Consider the following 17731-nt stretch of genomic DNA (forward strand, 5'->3'; position numbering starts at 1 on the left):
GCAGGGTCCCACAGTGTCCTTGTCACCAGAGGTAGTCCTGCAGTATGCAGAACACCTCAGTGTTGCTTGGATGGCTGAAGCACACTGTCAGTGTCACCAGAAACTCTTTCGTATATGGTCACAGAAGCACAAACATTTCTCTGAAGGCTTGAAAAACCTCTGAACCTGCTGTTAGTTAAGTTCATTATAACCAAGTCAATAATGAGAATGAAGCTGTGACACCTTTAAAGGAAAAGCTGTGCTGAGAGAAGTGAACTACACAATTATGTGAAATAGCAGACCAGAAGGGTGGTAGGAATCTAATATAGCAAACATTTTGTGCCAATCTGGTAGTAAATTTGGTCAAGACTACAGGTTGAAAACATCAGCTTTTCAGTAATTTGGTTTCTGTAAACATGACTAGTGAACTTCCTGGTTTCAAGGAAGGTGTTCTCTGTAATTTAGTAATTGAGTCAGACTCAAGGGAATTGAAATAATGTAGTGAGTTATTAAACACCAGGATGCAAATACAGCCAACTGGTAGGATGCAGGAGAGGGTTGTGAATGAACGTGTCAGCTGTGCTGATGCAGGATTCATCTTCTGTCTTTTTTGCATAATTTTTAGTTTCTGTTACAAGCTCTGAAACCATGTAGTATTTGAAATGGAGTAGAACTTGTCTGGGTACGACTTGCTGACTTGCAGAAAGTCTGGTCATTTTTTAATTGCTTATTTGACAGCTGGAAATCAAGTACCTCCTTCAAGTAGACCAGCTCTATCTCTGAGCAGCTCCGTATGTGTCGTTTCGATCCCAGTGCTGAGTAACTTCTAATGCAGGCTGAATTGGAACCAGGGAGGGCTGGAACCTGCTGTCAAAGGCTACCTTTCTCTTTATATTGAAATTAAAACCTGTGTGGGTGTCAGTTTGAGTATAAAAGAAGCTGTTGCTTCAAAAGTTGGTAAAATGTATGCTGTTGTTTTTCATACTGTATTTAAGAACTTGCATATGTCATCTATCGTGATGATTTCTTAACACATTCTGCTTAGGTCTTGAACAGGAAGATTTACTGTTTTCTTGAGGCTTTGAGTGATACATTTTTAAGTGTTTCAGGAAATTGTTCTAGAGGAAGAGCTTTCATAATAGCACTTGTCTTGAATTTTCAGACAACGTGTGAGTTCTAAGTGACACTCCCTGACTTTGACTGACAGATATTGACAAGAAAAATACAACACAGTGAACAAAAAGTGTTTAATGCATTGGCAGATTGTTGTTTAATATTTTCTGCCTTTGAGCTTCTCCTGTATTTTAAGAGTAATGTAGAAACAGTGAGAGGCAGAAAAATTTCTATTCACAAAGGCTCTCTGTTAAAGAAGAATTGCCTGAACACTTTTTGTTATTTAGGGACTGCACTTCTTTCATTGTCAGTGTTCTCATGATGATGCTATTTCTAGGGATTTTGGGTTGTTTTTTTTCTGTAGAACAAATTATTTAATTGTGAATTTACTTATAAATTCTCCTGGCTGTAAAGTGTCTTAGCAGTGCTTTGCTACTGCCTTAAAGACTTTAAGCAGTGATTTTTTCACTGTTAGGGCCAACTTGGCAGGATGTGGCTGGTGTTAAGGAGAAGTTCTCAAGTACGTATAGTGTGGAATCATTTAACCTTTTTGGAGGTGGGTTATCTGTGTGAAGCAGCCTGGCAGAGGTCTGTGGCCTTGTTTTTATTTAGGACTTTCATAAGAATATGTAGGTGTGGTTTCTTTTTCTGCCATATTAACTTGCATCAGTAAATTGTTACCTCTGACTAAGCTGTTGTAATATCTGCAGCTAGTAATGCAGAGGAAAAAAATTCTAAATGCCATGAATATTGCTTGTTTTGGAGCACAGGTTATCCAGTGCTGTGTGGTTCAGAAAGGCACATCCTGGTTCTGTGAGAAATGGCTTTTTTTCCCTGGCCTTCTGGCAGCATAAACAGACCTAGATTGCTCCTTTGACCTGTTAATTCCTGTGGTTGCTTCCTTTCACCAGGTTGTTAGAAACTTCCCCACACCTTCATCCTGTTTTGGAAGGTGGTTTTCTTAAGCTGACCTGATAAAATTGACTGAAACCAGTAGAATACCTCAGAACAGTGCCCTTGTGGGGACTGTGCATCCTGTGCTGCATCAGGGCATGCATTGTGTTGCCAGTAGCTCATGGTGGTTGTTCACAAGGTTATTCCCATGCTTTGTCTTAGTGTGTTGAGAGCAGGATTCAGGAGAGATGCATAGTTATTTTCCTCTGTTTTTACATTTACCACATCTCCGGAGCTGTTAATTAGCACCCAAACTATCTTTTCTAGGTTTCTTCTTCTATTTGGAGGAGAGATGGCAGCCTGTGATGAAGACAAGCAAACTTCTGGATAGCTTAAGAACACAGGATCAGAAGAGCATTTGAATTTTCTCCTAAAGTTAAGTAACAGGCACCTTTATGTTCTGCCACACAGAGATGGTCAGCAGTCAGCCTCTCCCCATAGAAGACAGTGGGAAAAGGAAAAAGAAAAAGAGAACCAGAGCCACAGATCATGTCCCTGGGAAGTTTGAAGGTTGGTGACAATTTCTAAGCTTCTAATTGTAATGGTTTGTTTTCCCTCTGCTGTTCTCAGTTTTCTCAGCTAAATATTGCTTTTTGGCAAACATTGTAAGTAAAAGTTTCTGTTTTTCTCTATCCCCCATGTTATGGTTTTCAGTCTCTTTTTCTTCTCTTAGAGGTGAAATTGAATGAGTCCCACTCAGAATCTGTTTGGGGTTTGTTGGTTTGTTTGCTTTTTGTAGGAGCATGGCTGATGTAAAAATGTTTTGACTGAATAGATGTGAGCACAAATACTTTGAAGCACTCTGGGGTAAAATAGAGTTCAGTGTGACAAAGCTGACCAGTATAAAACTTCTTAGTGGGCAAGTAGCATTTTAAGGTACATAGCAAATTAAGACAAAAGCAGTCTTGAGGTTTAATCCTCAAGTCTTCTAGGATTAAACATTCATATTTCAATTATACTTAAAACACTACTTGCAGAGGGAGATTTTGTACAGTGGGCAATTTCTGGTCAAGGAAGGGAATGTTTTTCACCTGGAAAAAATGGTTCTGACTTTTACACAAAGATAGATGAGATCTTAGGTATTGCTGAGATAAAAAATGTTTCTTGTGTAAACAAATTTGTAATTTTGATGCTAGAATGAAGTCTGCTTAAATTTTCCTGTGACTTGAAGGAAGGGAGGTGAAAAATGAGGCATAATTAAGGCTGGCACATTTACTATAATACTGCATAAATCTATTTTCTGTCTTCATTACCACGGGAATTTTTTCAGTTGCTGTCATATGAGAGATGCTTATCAGATAAATAGCTTGTCTTGGTGTTATTCACTGAAATGCTTTGCCTAATCTGTCCTTTCTGCTGGATTTCTTTGGCAGACTTGTACAAGCTGACTGCTGAGCTTCTTGGTGAGGGAGCATATGCCAAAGTTCAGGGTGCTGTCAGCCTCCAGACTGGGAAAGAATATGCAGTAAAAGTAAGTACAGAAAACAGGCAGCGTCACCTCTGTCTGTAACGTGTCTTCTCTCTCCTGGTATCTCAGTGAGAACCTGTAATAGAGTGGGTAATAGCAAAAGGTTTGAGAAAATTTTTGGTGCTTGAAATGAGCCTGCTTTGTAACTCTTGAGCTATTTGTCATCTTAAGTATTGTGCCTCTGGAGTGAACTGGTGTATCAGCCACAGCGAGAATTCACAAACACCAAATGGCTGTGGTGGTTAGATCTCAGGGCAGGCTTTCCTCTCGTGTCCTGATTTGATTGTAGTCCTACCACTTTTTATCTCTGATAGGTAATGACTTGGCCTCTTCTTCTAGCATGGCCTATCAAATAATACCAGCTTTTGAGAACACTGCTCAGAGTTTAGTGAGCATCAGTTATTGCCATTAGTTCATGTAAAGCTGTCTCTTTTTTTTTTTTTTTTGATAGAGCTGAATCTTCTGTAGTACCAATATATGAAGTGTTAAAGCCCACTTACAGATTTGTCGTTATCCCAAGTCCCCCATTTATTTACAAGCAGAAAAAATAGTAATAGGAAAGCTTTATGCTTGATTCTTTTGTGAAAAACATACAAAATTATAAGTCCCTTTAAAATCTAGTCCTATAGATGCTGTAATTTTGTGTGTGCTTTGTTGAATTGTTGAAGGTGAAAGTCTGGAATAAACCACCCGCTACCCTATAAATTAGGTGTGATCAGATACCAGTTCCCCTGTAGTACTGGTGAAGCTTTGCCTGTTCTGTACCAGAGAGCTCTGGCTGTAAAAAAGAGACACTGATACTGGATACAGAGGGTGGTAGAATTTGCAGTAATGTCAGGAGCTTTCAGTTCATGTAGCAATGATTCAGTCTGAGCCTCTGTGGGAAGCCTTTGTCCTTGCCCTCTTCCAGCCTGAGGAATGTGTAAAGAAAGGTGACTTCTGATGGTAGTACAGAAGGGCTCTGAGATTGAATGTGTGTTTTCTTTAATGTGTTAGGTCCTATTTTTGGTCTCCCTGAAGTAAACACTATGAACCAAACTCTCATTCTGTGATCAATTTAATATTTTTTACCTAAATACCTGTAATGACAAATCTCTTCTTTTTGACTGTTCATCGTATGATGTGACTCAAATATTTTTTTTTGTTAGAACTGAAAATTATGTTCTTTTCTGCACATTGCAAAGTTAAAATGATGCAAGAAGCAGCTTGTGGTAACTGGTCAGTGACTGTAATGTGGATTTACTTCCTTTCTACTCTTTCCTGTCCTCATTTCTTTTGTCCTTTGAATGCCTTCCAGAGCTCTGCTGACGCTGTAAATAAATGACAGAGGAGCAATTAAGCAAAAAACCAAAGATGGAGTGTTTCTCTCTGCCTGAGATCCAAACTTTAGATCAGTTACTTAGTTCCAGAGCCACACGCAGAATTCCTGCAGTCATTTTTCAAATAGGAGCTCTGTGTCTTTCCACAGATCATTGAAAAAAATGCTGGGCATAGTCGGAGTCGGGTTTTTCGTGAAGTAGAAACACTGTACCAGTGTCAAGGTAACAAGTAAGTATAGTATCTTGCTTGTTTGTTTATTTAAAGTACTTTAAACAGATTTTCAGATTTTGAAGCCTGTTACGTGTGACTAGGACAGGAGCTCCTTCAAATCAGTTGAAATTGAGAATTTCCCCTTCTCATACCTGTAAAACGTAGGGAAATACTTACAAATTCAAAGTCACATAACTTGATTAGCAACCCGGTCAGTACAGCCTGAATGTGCTTCAGTGATGCACAGCTTTTGTCTGAATGAGGAATTAACTTTCTCACACTCTCCCCTGTGATTTCACCATCAGCAAAAGCTGACCTGATACCAGCTGCTATTCCTTGTCTTAATGTGTGGTTTGTCCTTCTCTTGGCATCAGCCTTCCTGCTTTTGCACAGGATCAGCCAAAAGCTAATTTAGTTTTCATTTGGAAATGTGCTGGCTTCAGATAACCACAAAATGAAGTAACTTGAAAGCTGCTACTCCTGACTGAAAAGAGGAAGCCTACACAGCCAGTGACAACATGCTCCATGATAAGCTTAAGCCATTTCTGAAGCTGCTTCATTGGATACCTCTGTTCATCTAGAATGTACACAACAGCTGTTATCTCTACTACAGTTGCGCATCTTATATTGAGCCTTTTTTAACAAATTTTTAGTACAACACTTAAAAACTAAACTTGTTCACCAAACTCATGGGCTTAAGTTGTGCTACAGAGAAACAAATTGTATCTTTGTCCTGTGGTTAGTTAAGAGTGTATGGTCATCCAGGACCTAATTAATGAGAAAGTCAAGCTCTCATGACTGTATGCAGAATTTAGATTTTGTGTGTATTATAAGCATAGAAGAATCTGGCTTAAGTGTTTGACCTTGTGAAGATATTGTGGGGTGTTTGTGCTGCAAAAACTGTACACTAGCTAAACAGGAATGTGTTAGTCTAAAAATGGTAACCAGTGCACTGGATATAATGTTATGTTGACAGATGCCTGTCTCCTCCAAGGCCTGTGTGTTCTGCTTTGTGATTTCCAGAGAGAAAGAATGCCAATTTAATTATTTTTGTTCTTGCCTTCAGCACAAATGCAATGTTCTAAATTATTAAATACAACCTATTACCAGTTATCTTCCTGTCAGTTGAGCAGTAGCAGAACTCTTTCACAATTCCTGTCTGAATTTAGTGTTTGGCTTGCTTCCCCTGCTTAAATTTCAGTGAGAGCTGGAATTGTGGTTTTAGTGCCATGGGCAACCAAAGCAACTTGTTTAATTAGCACTTTTATTTTTGGTTACTTCTGGCACTTCTTCATTATCCGTGCTGAAACTCTTCATTGTTCTGTTTATACTTTGCCTGTTTCTTCTATTGCCTATTGCCCTTCTTTTTTTTTCCTTTTTTTTTTTTTTTAAAGGAACATTTTGGAGTTAATAGAATTTTTTGAAGATGACACAAGATACTACCTTGTCTTTGAGAAGCTGCGAGGAGGTACCGTGCAGTAACTCTTCTTTTTCCTTCAGTAAAAACTTCAGTTTCCCTTCTTGTAAAATTACTGCATCGTTTCACTGTGATTTCCTCTAACACTGTTCTTTTTAAGGCACAGGCTTCTCTGACAAATTAGCTAGAATAGGGCTTGATTGGGATGAATCTGCATTTGTCTGTTTTCCCATCTCCACTTTCTTCCTTTAGTTAACCCTCTTTGACTGCAAGACTCTGCTTGTCAAGTGTACCTGGCTGCTGAGAGGAGGATAATGCTGCACCTTCTTCCCTCTCTCTGCTTTCTCAGTGGTCAACTTGGGCTAAGGCTGGATTTCTCTTTGAAAAGTTCAGCATTTGAAGTGTTAGGTATGTGGGTTTGAAGAATGAAATAATGGGAATTAGGGATCAGACCAGCTTCTGACATGCTACAGGTCCTGTAGCAGCGTGGCTGGCAAGAATGAGAACATTAATCTTCAGTGCCAGCCTTACTTTAGTGACTGGAAGTCTGGAAGACCAATATTGACTGCAGTGTTGGGGCAAAACTTGAGCTTTCCATTTTCAGCTTTGCCTTCCTGTAGCTATGGTAACTGAAGGAGCTCTGCTCCCATTTTAGCTGTGTTCAGTTCACCATGATATGCAGAATCCTTACCTGACAGCATTTTATAATTGAAAGCATTAAAATCCAGCTTATTATACTCAAATCCAGCTTATTATATTTTCTTCAGTTTTCCTTTTTTTTTCCTTCTGAAATGCATTTTGGGAGGTGCTATATCATTCTTATTCTCTGAATATTGAAGAGATGGTAACAACTGTGACAGGAGTGCCCTGCTATTCTTTCTGTTTGTGGGATTCCTGTACGTGGGCTGAATAAAATGTCTGTAGAGTCTATTTTCATTGATATTGATATAATTCTTATCTGAGAATTTGAAACATCAGCTTTATTCAGAAGGGTAATGTGAAATAAACCTGCTGAATGAAATGAGCACTTCAGGTGTCATATTGTTTCCTGCAAAGTCTGGAGTCTTTTCCACAGACATGGAAACATTTAAGAGCTGTTATTACTTTCTAAATATGTAAAGAACAACTATACCAGAAAGACCCTTTGAACTCTGTGCACTTTAGAAATCTGTAGCAAGCTAGAAAGTACCTTCTGCATTTGAAATCTGCTAACCTGGTCCAAGGTAGCCCTCCTCCACCCATTTGACACAGCATATCTGTGCATATTTGAAGAGTCTTTTATCATATTAAAGCATATGCACATAGTTTTAGTCCATCTTTCTTCATTTTGACTGTTTTCCCTGTTTGCTCTCTGAATCCTTGCTGAGAAAGAGTGGCAACAGCATTGATGGCATAATAGGAATTACCCAATAGAGAATGGGAGGTTTCCTTCCACATCTAGAACTGAAGAATGAGTATTAAATCACCTGAGATACAGAATGTTTACTGTATTGGGACCTTATAACAAATGGCAGTTACTTCTTGAATTTCTCTGCCTGATTGCTTTTATAAATGTCCCTGAAAATGGAAGACAGTAGTAAGGCTATTTAGTGGACTTGGATATCTGTGGACTGCATTTAATTGTTTTTTTAAAATATATTTTTAATCTTTTGAGAAGATTGATGAAATTCCTTTAAAGAAGATCAAGAATCACACTTCCCTTTATGCTTTGTTGAAGGGATATCAGTGGATCTCTGTCTGCAACCACCAGTCCTCATTATGTTTGTATTTGAGAGGTTTTTTGGTCAGATTTCATGTTCCTGTGCAAATTTTGCCTTGTCAGGGCATGAGCCTTACTTTGATGTCAATGAGAATTTGAATGTGTGTTTAAAGGTAGAATGGCTTGTTATTTTGATGGTGTGTCCTTGATTTTGAGTGCAAGGTTTCAATTGTCACATGGCACAGAAACGTGGAGAGTTAGTTCAAGCATGGCCACCTGTGGCTGTGGGAGGATGGGTTTTGCTGAAGTGCTCTCTACATCCTTAGCTGATATTTGAGTTTTATATAGTACTATTAGCAAGTCCCTACTGCTTACAGTGTGTGGAAAACAGACTGATCGTGCTGGGGCAGTAAAAAGTGATTGCCTCTCATGCTGTGCTTAAACTTTAGGGCTGCAGTGTTGGGAAGTTACATACGCATATATACTTAATATATACTTAAACATGCTGAAGTGTTGAAGTTGCTCAGTTGTACCTTCTTCTTTTTAGCCATTCCTCTGTCCTGTCCATGGAATTGTCTGCTGTGAAAGGCTGTTCTAAAATGTGATAAAGGGTATTACAGATTCATGATACTTGGTGCTAGTTCATAATTATTTTGGGGGGCTATTTTAATATCAAAACATGGCATTGTGACACTTCAGTTTCTGCCATGCAAACAGACTAGGACAGAGGGTTACCTTTTCTAAATTACTTCTTCCTTAATAGCAGACTGACACTGGCTCCAAGGATAAACCTTCAGTAGTGACAAAGCCCTTTCTCAGCCCATGTTGCATTCATGCTGAGGGTTTCCCTTTCTCCTGCTGCTCTGACAGGTTCAATCCTGGCCCACATACAAAAGCAGAAACACTTCAATGAACGAGAAGCCAGCAAAGTGGTGAGAGATATTGCTTCTGCTCTGGATTTTCTTCATACAAAAGGTAAGAGAAGGCTGTCTCCATCTTTCCTAGTTGATGTTTCCTAGTTGTGTTGTGGAGCACATTTTATCTGTTAGTTTTCAGCCTTTGCTAGCATTTCTATTTACAGCAATGCCAGATGACTTATGCTGTTTTCCTCTAGAATATTATTTTCATAATGTGATAGTTTAAGTTATCAGCTGTGTTGAGATGGTATAACCTTTTGGAGAAGAGAATTGAAATTGGCATCCAGGGAGAATTAAATTAGAGCTGAATCCATTTGCTTGTTCCTCTTACCTAAGCCACAATGGAAAGGTTAGCTAAAAGAGAGCTAATATTTTTTTTTATTTCCTCCTTTTTCAGTTCTATAGAGATGTTTTTCTGCATTTACCCAGAATTTCTGCTCATTACAAGACCTCTTTGTTTTGTAGTAGCTTTTGGTCTCCTCATTTCATTAAGGACTTGCTCAGGTTTCAAAGCAGTTCTGTTTGTGGAGAGTTCTTTTCTGTTAAAATGCTTTCTTGCAGCTTTTTCTCCTTGGAAGTACTTTTGTTACATTTCACAATACCTGTGTGTGTTGTGGTCAACCCATAAGAGAGACCTACAGAAAGATTTTAGCTTTAATTCCCCTCTGCTCAAAGGGGCAGTGATTCATTAAAATGGCTTTAGAGCAGCAATCCACTCTCTTGCTTGTCATTTGCTGGGAATTGGGAGAGTGGGGCTGTGGCTTGCAGAATCAGCTGCTACAACATTCCCTTTCCTTTTATTGTTCTCTTTATGGTTCTTCTGTGTGACATTAAAATAATTAGTAAGTAGCACACAGAACACTAAAGTAAACAGGAAATTAAAGCAGTTTTATTGCATAGCTTAATGCTGAAGTGCATAAACTAGATGCTTTGAAAAAAAAAATAGAGGACAACTCATTCTTTTGCTAGGAGTAGTTTAAAACTCAGTTGGATGATAATACTGCCTTACACCCACTTGGGATATGTGTGCTTTATTGCTAATAATCCACTGGAGGAGTGTTTCAAGGTGGTTGTTTTCTTTTCTCAGTGCTATGTGCAGCTGCAAAAGAAAATGTTATATAATCAGACATTTGAATTCAAAATATAATACAAAAAAGTGCTTTTGGGTTTCACACGGCAAGCCAAGCATACGTTGGGAATTTTGCAAGCCTTGTGGTAAATCTCAGCTTGGGCCATCTTCACTTGTCACATTTTCCATCTTCCATGCATAAGCAATGTGGACTACACCATTATGAAAGCTCTGATTCCTTTAGATTGTTGCTGTGCTGTGAATGTTCTATTTGAAGTCATGTCTTCTGAGTGTGCCAAAGAAAAGACATTAGAAATTCCCTTACCTAGGGATGGGTTTTTTTCTCATACTCTGAAGTAGTATCAAGTATGCTTGGAGTGTAATTTTTTTTTAAGCAAAGCTGAAGTGTGTTTAAATTACAGCCAAGCTGCTCATTTGATTTGGTTTGATTTTTGGTTCTTGCTTTCTGCCTTCCCATTAAGTTTGATCATATTGAACAGAGAACTTCCAGAAACTGTGTTGAGGCATTTGAAGAACTGCTTTGACAACATAGAGCCACCTTTGCATGTGAATTCAACAGGCAGATAACTTTGCATTTCCCTGGTGGGTTTGCCTATTCTGATAGCAGCTGAATGGATGTAGGAGCTCTTTGATTGTTTTCCTTTAGTCTTTCCTACTGCATCTCCAACCAAACCCTTGAATGTTTACTTTTGGAATGAGTACATGCCTTTCCATTAAAGGGATGATATTTTCACCTGGGAACTCAGGGTTTGCGGTGGGTTTTTTTGGCAGGTTGTTTCAGGTATTGTCTGTGCTGGTAGGAGTTCAGCAAACCACCAATTGTTTCCTCTGGAGAGAGGGACCTTACTGTAGAAGGCACAAAAATAAAACCATTTTTTACTAAACTGTAGTATATGTGTATACACAAGTAAACTTTCCTCCAGGTCAAGAATTTTAATAAGCTGGTCTTAATTAACATCATTAATTTGGGCTAAGCCAAAAAGTTCCAGTGTTAGCAGGTTCTTACTTGCTTGACTGACTCTCATGTACAGATAAAGGCACAGCAGGATGCAACAGTAACTTGTAACAAACACACTTTGAAATTCAGTTATTTGCAGTATCATTAAAGGCAGGTTGTGGAGCAAACTCAGGCCTAGAATAACTCTCAGGCCACCTTGTAATAGACAGAGGTATTGGAAAATAAAACAGGAGAGCATCTACTCTAATGAACATTTGTATTCTTGTTTAGGTATTGCTCACAGGGACCTGAAGCCTGAGAACATCCTGTGCGAGTCTCCAGAAAAGGTGCTGCTCTGGTCTCTTAATCTTCTGAAGTATATTTGTTAACTTGGTTTCCAAAGACAGCCTTCACATTCTGTCTTGGTCTTCTTGAAGACATTTGAACCCACTAATGATCTTCAGCTAGGTCTAATTGAACTGAAGCTGAAAAGAGACTAAATTCTTTTGTCAGCTGTAAAGATGTGAGCATCTGGCTAGGAGATAAAAAGCCAGCTGTTCTCAGGGAGAGCATGGCAATTACAGCTTAGCATCTCTTTTGTTCCGAGGCAGTACCCAGATGGACAAGCAGCATTTACAGGCCAGCTGGTCATGTTGTGGGTAGTTCCCAAACTTCCCCAATATGTGCTGGCAACTAGCTAAATAAAAAATTAATGTAGTAGGTTCAGATGCTGGGGATGTGGGAGCAAGTAGGACAGAGGAGACAAATGCAAGGAGTCAAATACACCTGTAGGAGACTGTTTCACTAGTCCTCCTGCTAGAACAGCTCTTTGTCCTGTGGTTTTCCATGTGCCACTGTATTCATATATATTGCATTAGCCCCACACTTCTGGACCTCTTATTGTTTTGTCCTTGTTTTTAGGTATCACCAGTGAAAATATGTGACTTTGATCTTGGCAGTGGGGTGAAGCTGAACAGTGCATGTACTCCAATAACTACTCCTGAGTTAACAACACCAGTAAGAGGCTACTGTGGCTTCATGCTTTTCCTCTTCTACCATAAAACAGGTTTTCTTCTCTCCAGAGAAGAGCTTCCAGAGGGCTTACTGCAGCTACACCCAGTGATGGGTCCCACTTTTCTTGGTTTCCCACTCATAGAACATGTGTTCAGGAGTGTTCACAAAGTTCAGGAGCCCATTGTTTTAATTCCCCTGTTGGCCAGGAAGTAACACGTTGATCCTGTTTCTCTTACCCCATCAAACAAGGAAGCTTTTTGTGGAGGTTTTTTGTGTGCTTATGGGCTGAGCTTGAACCTCAGTTTTGTGTTCACTTTCTCCATATTTGGGTTCTGTAACTGAGACCCACGAGCTAAGGGAAATGCAAGCTCTGTAGTCAGTGTGGGGCTCTATAGTACCACATTAGTTTGAAAAACTACAGTGCTATGCTTTTGGCATTGCTCTGAGAGAAAAATCTGACAGTTTTGCAGAAGTCTTATAGAAACCACCTCCATGATATACTTCCTTCCTTTCTGAAAAGCCTAATGACTAATGGAGATAAGATTTTAAAATCTGAAATATGTAAATTAGTATTTTGACCCTATATAAAGGATCACAGATTCGTATGGACCTGTGTATCATTCTGCTGAAGAACGGTAGGAACTCTTGTCTTCTGTTAGGTCTCTGTGGTCCTTACACCTGAAATCTGTTAATTTTTTCCTGTGCAGCATGCTCACAAAGCTCTTGGCAATCCCATTTAACCTTTGAGGGAGGCAGCAGCTGTGACTTGGCTTAACAAAATGAGACCTGCAGTGAAAGCCAGCAGTAAACTTTAGTAATCCCTGGTGCTTGCTTCTGCTTTTAAACTAAGCCACCTACTATAAAGAGAGGAGAATGATAAACCTGAGTCTTGTTTTGATTTGACCCTTCCTTTGAAAACTTGCTTTTATTGGGTTTTCTAGTGTGGGTCTGCAGAATATATGGCACCTGAAGTGGTTGAAGTCTTCACGGAGGAGGCCACGTTCTACGATAAGCGGTGTGATCTTTGGAGCCTAGGAGTGATTCTGTACATCATGCTCAGTGGTTACCCCCCTTTTGTGGGTAACTGTGGCACAGACTGTGGCTGGGACAGAGGAGAAGTCTGCAGAATTTGCCAGGTGAATGAATGCATGTGTCCTGGGCATATGTGGGACAGTGTAGTTTGTCTCCTGAACTTAGGCTGTGAGACTCCATAATGCCAGCAGTAAAGAGCTGGGTCTGTAACCCAGTTAGTTATTTGGGAGGATAAGCTGTCCCTGAGAAGTGAGGGTGGTAATACAAAAGTTGAGTCATGAGTCTTTGTCAGGTAAGGTTTGGCAACTGCTTCTTTCTCCTGATGTGAGATCTCAGAGCTTCTCTTCATCTTCTCACCCACCCCACCTTCCTTCTGTATTCTATAATTCTTAATCTGGCTTTTGGTAGTCACCACAATTCCTCAGATTAAGGTTGAGCCCCAGGAGAGTCTCCATGCAAGGAGTTTAGCCTTTCTAAATTTCTGATGTTAGTCTTTCTAAAAACCGAGTACATTGGCTGCCGTGGCAGAGGGTGGCAGGGGAAGGTGATTTCAGCAGACAATGCATCATTGTCCACTTAGGGTGTGCTGAATCACTCTGTGGAGCTGCCTGTCACTCTCCATTGACTCCATAAGGAGACTGGATGGTTTTGGTTTCAGCTGTCACACACCACATGAAGTGAATAAGATTGAGTGAGAAGAATCCACCTGAGAAGTCTTTTTATTGCACTCCAGTTGCTATTTAAATTAACAGAATTTTCCTTTACTAGAACAAGCTTTTTGAGAGCATCCAGGAAGGCAAGTATGAATTTCCTGACAAAGACTGGTCACATATATCCCCTGAGGCCAAAGATCTCATCTCAAAGTTGCTGGTTCGTGATGCCAAAGAACGACTTAGTGCTGCTCAAGTTTTGCAACATTCTTGGGTTCAAGGAGTATGTATCCCCCTTTATATTTTTTCAAGTTTTATTCTTCCTCCAAAGTGACAAACAAGCTGTTCTTTGAAGTTTTAATAGAGTAACTGTGTGTTTTAGTGCTCTTGATTAATTAAACAATACACAGTGGCTTTATTCTTTCTGGGGTGGTGAATATTTGGATGAAGCTGTCAAGTCTTAAGTGTTCTATTAAATTACTGCTTTATGCGTTTTAAATGGCTTTCTTGTGAATACCACGCACTGCAGTACACAAATTATTGTTATTCTTTAATACAGTAATGCAGAATGCTGGTAGAATCATGAGATTTTTTTCGGTTGGAAAAGACCTTTAAGGTCATTGAGTCCAACTGTTAAGCTAACACTGCCAAGTCCACCTCTAAACCACGTCCCAAAGCACCACATCTGCACATCTGTTAAATACCTCCAGGGATGGTGACTCCACCAGTTTCCTTGGCAGCCTGTTCCAGCCTCTGACAACCCTTCCAGTGAAAACATTTTTCCTAATACCCAATCTAAACCTCCCTAGCACAACTTGAGGCAGTTTCCTCTTGTTCTATTGTTTGTTACTTAGGAGAAGAGACCAATCCCCACCTCACTACAACCTCCTTTCAGGTAGTTGTAGACAGTGATAATGTCTCGCCTCAACCTCTTCCTCCAGACTGAACAACCCCAGTTCTCTTAGATGATCCTCATAAAACCTGTTCTCCAGGCCCATCACCAGCTTCATTGCCCATCTCTGGACACACTCCAGCACCTCTGTGTCTTTCTTATAGTGAGGGCCCAGAACTGGACACAACATTTGAGATACAGCCTCACTAGTGCTGAGTACAGGGGACGATCACTTCTCTGCTCCTGCTGGCCACACTATTCCTGATACAAGCCAAGATGCCGTTCACCTTCTTGGCCACTTGGGCACATCACTGGCTTGTGTTCAGCTGGCTGTCAATCAACATCCCCAGGTCCTTTTCCTCTGGGCAACTTTCCAGCTACTGTTCCCTAGGCCTGTAGTGTTGCATGGGGTTGTTGTGACCCAATTGCAGGACCTGGCACTGAGTCTTGTTGAACCTCATTCATCTAGCCAGTCAGATCCTTCCTTACCCTCAGACAAATCACTCCTGCCCAGTAGATAGATACAGTTTTAAAAGAACAGTGATGTCCTCTTTTGCTTTAATTCCTAGAAGAGAGAGACCCTCTTGAGAGCTTCCAGAGCTTTAGTCTTATACCTATAAACTGTGGTACCCTCTTGTGAGGGGAGACAGATCATGAAACACAATGTGTAAACCAAAAGTGATTTATAAACCCACAGTGAGTTACTTTATATGCAATATCCGTTAGTTCTAAAGATTTGGGGGTGTCTCCTGTTTATCACTCTCTCTTGGGAAAGCTTGGTTCCCAACTGCTAATACATAACTAACTTTTCTTAACTGCTTTTTCTAGCAGGCTCCTGAAAGGGGATTACCCACTCCTCAAGTTCTTCAGAGGTAATTTATTTATTTTTAGAGGTCTGTAATCTTGGTCAAAAGTCATTACTAAAACATTGGGGAGAGAGAGGTCACAAATCAGGGGGTTGACAGTGGAACTTCATAAATGCACAGAGCTAGTTCTGTTAAGAACATCAGAAAACTTAAAGCTTTCTTTATGATCTAATCTTGCTTGTTTGTGGAAGAGGTATCAGAGAGGATTCCTGCAGTGCAGTGCTAATCTTAGAGAGGAAATAATGATGGCTTTGACATTTTGCTGCCCAGGAGGCATAAAGGCGCGTGTTACCCAAAGAGGCTACATTCTGATGGGTGAATAATCATCATGCACACAGACTCAGATCTGACCTCCACTGCAGTTGGTGGTAATTACATTATCAGTTTAGCTGTGAGCAGGGCAAGCCTCCTTTAAAGTGATTTGATGGCAGCTTCTATATGCCAGAGAGCCTGAGTCACACGTCTGTTACTATTTCCATGCTTGCCACTGGCAATTCTGAGGGGTCCTTCCCTTCAGAAATGCATTTCTTGAAGCCAGGTGAGCAGTTATAGTGGAATTGCAGTTGTCTGAAGCCAACAGTATTGCCTCATAGGCCCATCCTTTTTTATCATGTAGAAATTAAGAATCTCAGGTGGCTTCCTGTGGAGTCCTTTGCAGAACGAATACCAGAACTGTGACTGTTTGAAAAATCCCCGGCTGGTTTTGTTCTGCATTGCTGGCTCTTGCTCTAGGGACAGGTACAGGTATTAATGAGTCATTTTCATAGAATCCTAGAGTGGTTAGAGTTGGAAAAGACCTTAAAGATCATCTAGTTCCAACTCCCCTGCAGGGGCAGGGATACCTCCCACTAGATCAGGTTGCCCCATCCAGCCTGGCCTTGAATGCTTCCAGAGATGAGGCTTCCACAGCTTCTCTGAGCAGCCTGTTACAGTGTCTCACTACCCTCAAATTAACGAACTTCCTCCTGATCTCTAACCTAAATCTCTCCTAATGTAGTTGAAAACCATCACCCCTTGTCCTCCCACTGCAAGCCTTTGTAAAAAGCCCCTCCCCAACTTTTCTGTAGCCCCTTCAGGTACTAGAAAGCAGTTATGAGGTCCCCCCAGAGCCTTCTCTTCAGGCTGAACAACCCCGACTCCCTCAGCCTGTCTTCATAAGAGCAGTGCCCCAGCCCTCAGGTCATTTTTGTGGCCCTGCTCCAGACACGTTCCACCAGGTCCACGTTTTGCCTGCTGTGTCAATGTTTGGCTAGGAGAAGTAAAACCCCCTGGAAGTCAGTGTTCTGCTGTGAGGGTAACGGGGTGAAGTGACTCTTCTGGCATGTGTTGTAACTGCTTTCTCCTTTCCCTTGAAAGGAACAGTAGCACAAAAGACCTGACACTTTTTGCTGCTGAAGCCATAGCCCTCAACCGCCAGTTGTCTCAGCACGAGAACGAGCTCAGCACAGAGCAGGAGGACGTTGCCCACGCCGTGTGCTCCATGAAGCTTTCTCCTCCCTCCAAGTCCCGCCTCGCCAAGCGCAGGGCGATGACACATGCCACCAAAACCACTGACTTTCCACCAGTTCCCCATGAAGCCTTTTAAACTTCTTTCCTGCTATGGATCAGCAAGATCTTCTTTGGATTTTCAGCACTGATAAAAACTTCTCTGCTTCAGACACTTGGATTAGAAGCTTGCTTTTGTGATGTGACTTGTAACTTGAAGGGGACAGCTTTTTATGGGAATGTTTTTTTGCCCGTCAGATTTGGTGCATTAAGATGATTTAGCTGATCTTTTTAAGTTGTAGAAGATGGGTTTGCTGCTGTGTTAGCTGAGGAGATCAATCATGAAGCTTTCCTTACGTTCTTAAAAAAACATGCTTTAAAATGAAAACTTAAGGCTTCAGAAAAGAAACACTTTCTGGCTTTGCCCAGGAGAGCATTGCATCTCTCCCTGCCTGTGGCTGCTCACCTTGATGGCACATCTTGCAAGAGGCTGTTGCTGCTGGTGTCAGCAGCAGGGACTGTTTTCAGCCAGCAGTGCCCTTCTCTCTTTCTGTAGACGCAGGAAACAAAGATGATGACTGGATGGGTCTCTGTCTCCATTGCCTCTACTGGGCTTAAATTGTATGAGGATGGTACTGTGAAGGTGCAAGGATTGCTCAGGCTTGTAGAGATGAAGAGGATAGTGTTT

The 17731-nt window shown here is 40.7% G+C and overlaps 1 protein-coding gene across 1 annotated transcript; it reads left to right on the forward strand.

Moving 5' to 3' along the window:
• Positions 1 to 2441: 2441 nt before the first annotated feature.
• MKNK1 (MAP kinase interacting serine/threonine kinase 1) lies at positions 2442 to 17143 on the forward strand. The gene is made up of 11 exons (XM_010006541.1): positions 2442 to 2556; positions 3420 to 3517; positions 4983 to 5062; positions 6439 to 6512; positions 9031 to 9135; positions 11396 to 11451; positions 12026 to 12121; positions 13060 to 13254; positions 13919 to 14083; positions 15521 to 15564; positions 16915 to 17143. Exons 1-11 carry the CDS (start codon positions 2442 to 2444, stop codon positions 17141 to 17143), a joined length of 1257 nt encoding a protein of 418 aa, XP_010004843.1.
• Positions 17144 to 17731: the final 588 nt, after the last annotated feature.

This window comes from Chaetura pelagica, unplaced genomic scaffold (assembly GCF_000747805.2).
Source record: "Chaetura pelagica isolate M959 unplaced genomic scaffold, ChaPel_1.0 scaffold69, whole genome shotgun sequence".
In the NCBI taxonomy this organism is placed as follows: Eukaryota; Metazoa; Chordata; class Aves; order Apodiformes; family Apodidae; genus Chaetura; species Chaetura pelagica.

What these genes read in the sequence shown, in the direction of transcription:
- MKNK1 (XM_010006541.1), top strand. Translation starts at nt 2,442, where the DNA reads ATGTTCTGCCACACAGAGATGGTCAGCAGTCAGCCTCTCCCCATAGAA. An exon ending in TACCAGTGTCAAGGTAACAA is followed by an intron (nt 5,063 to 6,438) that starts GTAAGTATAGTA and finishes TTTTTTTTAAAG; the next exon opens with GAACATTTTGGAGTTAATAG. An exon ending in ACTCCTCAAGTTCTTCAGAG is followed by an intron (nt 15,565 to 16,914) that starts GTAATTTATTTA and finishes TTCCCTTGAAAG; the next exon opens with GAACAGTAGCACAAAAGACC.